Genomic DNA, 9,682 nt, shown 5'->3' with positions numbered 1-9,682 from the left:
TTAGTTCCTCATAATTTCTCATTTTATTTTTTAAAAATATTTATTTATGGATACAAGAACTGGGGTAGAGGCCAGTGGCATGGGTGGGGGTGGTTTGAGAGGATTCCCCATAGACAGAGTGGGGAGCAGAACAGGTGGACTGACTGAAATACACTGCTGAGGGGAGCAGCTGGTGAGACAGGAGAGGTCTGCTGCACCATATGGATTAGCTCCCAGCTTGGGGATGGAACTCATGCTGAGGTGGCTGTCCATATCTTCACAGTGTTATGACTTAAACCCTTGCACACCAGGGAGGTCCCAGTTTTTCATTTTATACAGGTGTTTGTTGGAGATGCCAGGGCCATGAGCTCCCTGGCAGGATGGGAGCACCCACTCCCTCCCTTGTAGCCTGTGCCCCTTTCCAGAAATAAGTCTGTCATCTCACATCCAGCAACTACCCCCAGCGAACCTATGGTGTTAGACACAGGGTCATGCCCTTCCATCAACATTAACCGTCTTTCTGTATTCCTTGAAAATAATTAAAGCATGAGGCACATACCAGTGATCTCAGTCAATAGATGATAAAAGTTGAACTCCTTGACTCACACAGGAGTTAAGGCTCACACAGGGTGCCTTTGAAAATTTGACTTGAGGTCCTCCCCTGTGGCAGGCATAGCCCTGCAGTTTGATCTCAGCACTGTGGAGCCAGGGAGATTCCCACATGGTGCTGCAGACCTCTCCTGTCTCACCTGCTGCTACCCTCAGCATTGTATTTCAGTCCTTCTGCCTGTTCTGCTCCCTTCTCTGTGTCTGGTGAATTCTCTCACCCTCCCCCGCCTCTGGCTTGTACCCCAGTGCTTGTATAAATAAATAAATCTTTTAAAAAAATGGGGTTGATCAAACCCTGGATTAATTCAGTTACAGGATGCTTCCTTACAAAATACGTGAAAAGACACTGTCAAGTGTCCATTCATAAGACCAGAAATAATGCAGAGAATGATACAAAGATGTACTATAAAAGGATCATATTATATCCCTTTGCTTGGAGATTTGGAAAAAAGAAATCTTGAAAAAGAAGAGACTGAGTAGGAATTATCTCACAGATATGTGGAATTCAAGAAATAGGAAGAATTTGATGTTAAATGTACTATTGGTATTGGCATTGGCACTGGTTTCCAAAGTAGGATGCATAAGACAACATGTTTGGTATGCAAGAAAGAGTTCATGCTACTTTTGTATTTGCTTTTATCTCATCTTTTAATTTTAATTGTTTGTGTATGTAAGGTAAAATACCCAGTGCATTTCTACCTTGGCTCAAGTAACTTTTTGCTTATAACAACTGCTGGAACTGGTCCTAAAACTTACAAAGTAATAAGCCATTGTGGGGGTGTGGGGAAATAAGTAGAAATATATGCTTCTCAAAAATCAAGAATTGTTTTAAATTTATAGTTATTAATATCTTTTGTTCCTGGAACAGGGCTGTGGCCTCAGTTTTAAAAGGCAAGTTCTGACTTCACGCTTTATCCTTAGGGCAACTGGCACTACAGTGAAGGAAGAACAGGGAGGGCGATGTGAAATATGGAAGCTAACTTTTCACAAGTTGACTATGAAAAAAAATAAGAGTAATGAGAGATTAGTCAAAATTTTGAAATGGTCCTCCAAATTAAGATCCTACCTTACCTTAAACACAAAAATTACTTCAAGGCAAATGAAGGAAATGAATAAGAGCCCTACCATTATTGCAGAATGTAGATGAGAATATGATGATGCTCCAAGGTAAGGAACAGGCTTCCTTAAAGCTTCAAAAGACTTTAAACACAGTCCCTGATACAACAGAACAAGTGAAAGCTGGTTGTGTTAGGACACAGCTCCTTGTTGTCTGAGGTCACGGAAATGAGAGAGAGCTGCAGTTTTGACTTTGGGTGTTGGGCTCAAAATGGAGAAATGTGATGAGCTGTCAGAGCAGCAGCTGCAGGGCCTCCAGGAAAGGAGAGTTTTAGTGCCTGGTAGAAGCCCAGGAGGCAGTCATGTGTCAGGCTGGGAATTACCAAGTTTCAGACAGAGACATATTTTATCTGTTATTGCTAATAAATATAAGTAGGTCACAGATATAGACTAATCTATAATGATCAATTTTCTCCACACTTTCACTTTATTAAAAATACCATGGTTGCTTATGGTGAGAGAAACAGTAGTTTGTCTAAAAGATAAGACGACAGTTCCCAGTTTGAGGGCTCCATGAAGACTCAGATTTTTGTTCCATCATTTTTCTTACTCCTGAGAGACGAATAAGCCCCATTCCCAGTCCTCATCTCTGGGTAAGGATGGGTCAATGTATCAGGACAGCTGCCTCCCCACATTGCCCTCCCCATGTCTCCTCTGCTAGACCCCACCCAGGAGACCTTGTCTGTGCAGGGAGCAGACTCCCCTGGCTCGAGGGCCTGGGGAGCTGAAAGGACTCTGTGCCATGTTGTTTCCTAAGACCTGGAGATGGGAGCTCAGTCCTTAGGGAAGTCTTGGAGCTCAGCTGGTTGGGGGAGAGGGAAGAGAGTGGATATGAGGGAGGAACTGGACACTGAGTTCAGGGCTTCTCTTCCTTCTGAGCACAGTGAAGTCAGGGCAGGAAGTGAGGCAGGGCCTGGCCCACCCTGGGTACCAAGGCTGGACCTGGCAGCTGCAAGCAGAATTATGTGCAGGCGAGGGGAAGTCTGAGTCACTGTGGCTGTCCCAGGCGGCGCAGTAATATACACCAGCATCACTGTCTGCCAGATTTTGGATGACAAATTTACAGGTCCTTCCCGAGCCTTCATAAACATGGTATTTTTCTGGACTAGTTCCGTCTTCTAACACAATCTTCGAGCCAGTGAACGAAAAGTAGAGAAGGCGGTGTGGGGCCTTTCCCTCTTGGTGTCGGTACCAGTGGATGTAGTTGACGGTTTTGTCAACAATATCACAGGTGATTACAGCGGACGACCCAGTCCTCTTGGTTATTGACAACTTTCTCCATTCTGAGTTGAAGGATATCGGACTGGCTGTGAAGGGAAGAAAACATGAGAAAGAGGTAGCTCGAATCCCTTCTTGTGGCCTCTCACTGACAAAAAATAAAGAAAATCCCATGAGCTCTAAGCAATATACTTACCAGGAGCCAAGAAAGCTAGGAGTAGACCTAGAGCCCACAGCATGGCTTCCTGCTGACCCTTGGAAGGGAATGTGTCAGCCCTTAGGGGTCTAATAAGGTCTCACAAGTGAAATCCTACTCAACAAGAAATCCCATGGGCAGAGGCTGGGAATGCAGCTGGGGCTTCATACACAGGCAGCCAGGGGCTGTGAGGTAACTGAGGCTCTGTCCTAGGAGAGGCCAGGCTGATGGTGCAGAGGAAATGGTGCTGGAGGCCCTGGGGGAGGAGCTCTGACTCTGCTCCAACCCTTTATGAGCCTTTCCTGTGGCAGTTGAGAGCAGCCCCTCCAGGGGAGCCAGGGCAGGGGGCCCAGACCTCAGGCAGATGGAGAGCAGGGGGAGCAGGCTGGGGAGGGGCACTGCAGACAAAGCTGCCTGTGCCCAGTGCAGTGAGCAGCCCTGAGTCAACCTAATTGCATGCAATTCAGTGGCAGTTTTAAAGCTTCCACCAGGGTCTTTTGTTTGATGCAACTACCTTATCTTACCCTAAACCACTTTGCTTTTTATACTTCTAAGTCAACATCGCTACCAACAGCAAATCAGATGAGTATTAGTTAGTATTAGTTCTATTGGGTACTTTGACTCTCCTCAAAGGCAAATGGGTGTGTGTGTCTGTGCCCAGGGGGGTTAAAATTAGTTAGAGAATTTCAGTTGGTCCCAATAAAAGGCTGCTTCACAAATTGCTCCCGGATTTACTTGGAGAACATAAAACAGTGTGGTAGGCAATTCTGGAACCTGCTCAATCAAAAAAAATTTCATGTTTATCTTGAATTCAAGCTTACTAGGGCACTCTGTACTTTATTTGGCAGTCCTGCCGTCAGAGGGTATAATGGTATGGCAGTTTAGTGGAACTGGGTCTACTGGTAATCTACAACGTGTAGTAAAATCATGGTAGAATGTGTGTGGTATGGTCACAGATTTTTGTTCACCACCTTTATAAATTATTTGGCTCTGTGTTTAAAATATTAATAATAGAATAGTAGGATGACTCCATCATTGCTTTGGCCCTTTCTCTCAGATGATTGATTCATGTTCTGCTGTCTTTTCAGACAGCTGGGGTATAGACAAAAGGAGACTGGGCTGATCTTCCTTTCTTGTCAGGGACATATGCATGTATGTGATATGAGGCTGCCTCAGTGGCAAAATATCCCAGAGCGTCCTGCAGGAAGCAAACTTTCAATGTCCTCACTGTTGTTTTTATGTATAACCATGGAGTGGGGGCATTTTTCAATAAGGCATGAAACTGAGAGGCTAGAAACAGAGACTGATAAAATATAGGAGAACCTCAGAACAAAACTAACTGTAACATAAAAGTGTAATTGTGCTCAGTGGGGTTTGGGTGGGGTGGAGGTGGGAGCTTCTGGTCCTAAATTAATTTGATGGGAAGCTATGCTAACACAACCTATGCACAGATGGGGGGCATGCTGGGCTTGGGAATTCACTTCCTCCTGAGCAGAGAATGCACTGAGTTGAGGCAAGGCTGGGTTCCCATGTTGCAGTTTTCATTAAGTAGCTCAGGGGCCATCAATGGTTGTTTAAAGACTGGTTACCTAAGTCTGCAGATTCTTGCAGAGCTGCTTTACAGAGAGGGTGGCACCAGCCAGACTTGACTCTATGCAGAGGGTTTTGCTCTTTTGCCAGCTAGACCAGAATATTTATCACAGTTCACAAGTCTAAGCTCAGCATTGCACATAATCTTCTTCACCTGGTCCTGATAATTGTACATGTCACATGTCTAGAGAGCAGAATTATGGTGACAATAGAACCATAAAAAACTTGCTACCTTAGGGAGAAGTTTCCAATAGACATTATTGTTTGTATTTCTGTTTCAGTTAACCCTCAGGTGAGATCTTGCAGAAATAAAGGGAAGTGTCTATTTATCCTGAATCATATTTTCCTATGATTTCATGATCCCTGAATGGTTGTAGGTCTCTGTGGTTTGCTGCCCAGTTCTGCAGCCCCATTGTGTGTGCAGTGACCTACCTGAGGTCAAATTCCCCTGTACCCACAGCACCTGGAAGCCCAGAGGGATATGTAATACAAATTCATAGTAAAATTAGCATGCTTGTGTTTGGGAAGATTCTTACAAGGGTGTCAGTAATCCAGGATTGTACACTCTGTTTATTCCCTAAATGATTAAAGGAAGCTGTTGGTTGACCAAAATGATCACAGTCTGGGCTGTGACATGGTTGAGAACCAGTCACTCTTCATGCAAATCACCCTCATCACAGTGGGCTGGCAAAGGAGTGGACTAGAGTCCACAGAATATCAGACTAGGTGGATGTAGGGGCCCCGATTCTTTTTTTTTTTTTTTTTTGTGCCCAGCGCTGCCTTATGCCGCCCCACAGATTCTCAGGAAGCAGCAACAACTCCTGCCAGTGCTGTGTCATCACCAGAGCAGGCACAAGTTCTAGGAAGTTGAGTGTAGGCCAAAAACCTCAGCAAAGCTGGGGACCTTGCCTGCTTTCCCACAGGCTCTGTGACTGCCAGGTGCACAGGATCTTCAGGGCACTGTGGGTGCAGATCCACTCCACACAGCTGCCAGGCTCCCCCACTTCCTTGCCCTGGAATGGGCCAGAACCAGTCTGAGGGCTTAGCTCTCTGATCATGACCCATAAACCAAGAGCCCAGCAATGGAGCTGCCACAAAGGTATTTTCTCTGATGTGATCTTTTTATTCTTACCCTGAACCACTTTGCTTTTTATACTTGTGAGTAAACTGAAGGCACCCACAGCAAAGGTGTTAAGCAGTGGACCCACTTCAGTAAAAACAAACAACCAAAAAAAAAAAAAAAACTGGATCAGTTATATTGGGCTGATTTTTACTCTCCTCTAAAGTAAGTGGCTGTGTGTGTGTCCGTGCCTGTGTGGGGGTATAAACTCAGGTAGAGGATTTCTGTTCATCCTAATAAAGGTCACCTCACACAGGGCTGTCAGATTTAAAGGAAAAAAAATACACTGTGTAGGACAGTTCTGAAACCTACTTAGTCTAAAGAAATTTCATGTTTGTCTTGAATTCATACTTAGCTGGGCACCCTGCACTTTATTTACTAAAAGCTGCAGTTTACTTGAATTTATAGACGGGACACCGGTAATTAAACAGTATAGCAAAGGCAGGTGGAATTTTATGACATGTACACAGATTATCATTCACCAGCTTTATACCTTTTTTGGCCATATGGTTAAAAAAATAATAATAATAATATAATAGGATACCTTAATCATTTTTTTGCCTCTTTCTCTAAGGTGCTTCATATTCTGCTGTCTCATCAGATAGCTGGGATATAAAAAGGGGACTGGGCACGTATTGTCAGGGATACATGCATGCGATATGAGGCTGCCTCAGTGACAACTCCGAAGGCCCAATATCCCAGACTGTCACACAGGAAGCAAGCTTTCAGTGTTGTTGTATCATCATAGAGTGGTGACATTTTTCAATTAAGCCATGAAACCTAGAGGCCCGAAAAGGAGATTGATTGAAATACATGAAAACCACAGAAAAAAAAATATAATAATATGCAATATCAAAAATGTAATTGTGCTTAATGAGGCTGGGGTGGGGTGGGATTGGGGTCTTCTGGTCCTCAGTTAACTTGACCTAAAGAGGGGCTGATGCTCTCCTTGCACAGAGGAGAGCAATGCTGGGCTTTAGATGTCACTTACCTCACTGATAAGGGCTGCACTGTGACTGTGCTGCTGCAAGGCTGTGTTTCCTTGTTGTAATTTTTATAGTCCAGCTCACTGGCCATGAGTGGGGTTTAAAGAAGGTTACCCACAGACTACAGATTCTTGCATAGCTGCTTCACAGAGAGTCCCAACTGCTGTGACGCCAAGTCTACGCAGACGGCTTTGCTCTTTTGCCAGCTAGAATATTTATCACTGTTCACAAGTCTGAGCTCAGTATTGCACATTATCTTCTTTTCCTTGCCCTGATAATTGTATATGTCACATATGAAGAGAGCAAAATTATTATGGTGGTGATAAAAGATTTATAAAACATCTCTGAAACATTGGGCATGGGGTTTTGCATTCATCATGGAGAAAGGAATAATCTGTCAGAGCAACAACAGCAGAGGAGGGGCAGCCAGAATGGAATGTGGGGGAGGGGTGTGTGTGGGATGAAGGAGTCCCTGAGAACCTTTCCAGAAGACATTCATGAGTCGGACTGAGAATTGGTCCATTTCAGAGAGGCCACTGTCTGTCACTGCTAGCACATAAGTTCTTGAATATCCTTTGAGTAAAAATCAATTGGGAAGATTATTGAGAAAATGACATTTTAAGGCTTCAGTCCCAGATTCTGATTCATTGTGGTGCTGCTACCCAAAACCTGCACTTTTATACAAAGGCTTCCAGGTACTTCTGATGCAGTGTATTTTGCAGTGCTTCCATGGACACACTTTGAGAAACACTCTTCTAGGAGTTTGGAATGCCAGATGAATGTTCAAGATTCTGATAGACGTTTGACTGGTTCAATAAGCATGATCTGCACTCATGGGCTATTCATATTTCAGAGTTAACTTTACATCTTTAATCTTGGCTGAATATGGCAGCCACAATCCTTTCCTAAAAATACTACCAAATTTTTATTTAGTGCAAATACCCAAAATATTGTCATTTCTACCTGCAATCAACAAAAAAGTCACAGATGCGATATGTCACTATCCGGATGATAAATCTTCAAAATAGAGTTTGTATTTCGCAAATGAAGTCGCGCGCAGCTGGGCTACTGCTCTAGTGCTCAACACAACCTTGGCTCGTGGCAACTGGATTGCACAGCAAAGATTCTCCTCCAAATGCTTCAGAAACGCTGAATTGAACGCTCTTTACAAAAGTCCCTTCCTACTAGCAGCTCCCCAAGTCCTCAGGGACTGAGTCTATCTGCTCATGAGCCCCCTTTGGTGATTTGCAGACCAGCCAGGGCGCAGGCACAGTGTCTTGGATGAGGTGGGATTAAACCAGGACAACCCCAGGGAGCCAAAGGTGGGAGTTACCAGACCTGGGCGAATTAGGAAATCCTGGTGCTTTTTGAGCAGTGGCCGGGGCGGGGCGCCAGGCTGTGTGTCCCAGGCCGGCCGCGCAGTAGTACCTTCCCTCGTCGCCCTTCTGCAGCCTCAGCAGCGTCAGGGAGCAGCTGGAGCCTTCCTCGGAATACGTGGCCCTGACTTTATCCGCTTTCAGGACCGAATCCCACTGCACGTCTGAATTGGCCGTGGCCAGTCGCAGGAGCCTCTCGGGGGCCCTGCCCTCCTGGTGGCGGTACCAGTGGATGGAGCTGACCCTAGTGCGGACCACACAGGGCAGGATGGCCGAGCTGCCTGCTTGCTCCAGCACCGACAGCAGCTGCTCCAGCGTGACTGCTGCCTGCGAGCCTGCGAGACGCGGCTGTGAGGCAGGGCATGGGGACCCTCGCAGCCTCCTTACCCATCTCCCCATTCCCCAGCCTCCCACATCTTCCCCAACACCCCAGCCCCACCCTGGCAATGCAACAGATGGAATTACAGGACTTACAGGGAAACTGGAGGGCCCCCAGGAGGGCAAGGAGCCCCAGCATGGTTCTGTGTCTGCCCAGTGGACAGAAGCCCAGAGACCCCGCAGTGCTCATTGCAGGGAGGAGCCTTCTTGATGGGGGGCAGGGGCCAGGTTAGGACCTGAGCAGCTGCTTCCTGGCTGGGGCCAGAAGATAACTGTGAGAGAAAAGGGGAAGGAGGGAGAGGGCTGGGAAAAGACAAAAGTCTGACCACGTGGCGAGGGGAGGGCTGATAAATGTGACAGTTCTGAGAAATGCTCCAGAAAGTTGGTGGACTAACAATAGCAGCAAGAGCTGAACAGTTTGGCCGTTTACTCCTTTCGCACTGCACTGAATGGTTTATGTTCATTGTTTCATTAAGTCCTGAAAATAACCCTATGGAATAAATAACATTGCGTTCAGCTTAGAGATGGGGAAGCAGGTTGGTATTTTTAATAAGTTTTGCACACCTAAAGGAAATTAGGTTGGGGTCAAGAGTCAAGTGTGACTGCAGACAACTTGGGCTTCATTTAGCCACTTGATCCTAATAGAACAAAGAGCAGTTGATGGCTTCTTACTTCAAAGGAAGGGACAAGCCCAGAACAGCAATCCCTGTCCAAAATGCTGCCCACTGAGCTGACATGGGATCATCTGATGCAGCGGTCTTCTGAGGCGAGAGTGAATGGCCTTCAGTGACATGATGGATGGGTAACGCTGGTCTTGGGCAAGTCACTTCACTTCCTCTTCCCCATTTGTAAGAAGGGCCTCATGGGGTTGCATGGACAGTAAACAGGTTTCTGAAAGTAGAGTTCTAAGACAACAACAGATATTGATCACATGGTGTTTCCATGTAGCCTATGCAGCGTATACAAGCAGGTTCGGACACCAGACTTGGAGCCCTCCCTTTCTCCTTAGCCCCTACCACAACCTCAACCAGAGGCTCCTTTTGATGTGTCAACGACAAATATAAAATGATGGACTCAGTAGAAAAATTGGGAGAAGGTATTGAAAGACCAGAAA

At 45.8% G+C, this 9,682-nt stretch overlaps 1 gene segment (V, D, J or C); it reads right to left on the bottom strand.

The window, feature by feature from the left end:
- Positions 1 to 2,440: 2,440 nt before the first annotated feature.
- Positions 2,441 to 8,819, bottom strand: LOC119245160 (T cell receptor gamma variable 8-like). The segment is given in 2 exon segments: positions 2,441 to 3,011; positions 8,665 to 8,819. Coding segments are annotated over 2 exon segments (603 nt in total).
- Positions 8,820 to 9,682: the final 863 nt, after the last annotated feature.

The sequence above is a fragment of the Talpa occidentalis genome, unplaced genomic scaffold (assembly GCF_014898055.3).
Source record: "Talpa occidentalis isolate TD23 unplaced genomic scaffold, MPIMG_talOcc4v2.1, whole genome shotgun sequence".
In the NCBI taxonomy this organism is placed as follows: domain Eukaryota; kingdom Metazoa; phylum Chordata; class Mammalia; order Eulipotyphla; family Talpidae; genus Talpa; species Talpa occidentalis.
Note: the sequence above shows the minus strand (reverse complement) of the source record. Positions and strands in the feature narration are given on the sequence as shown.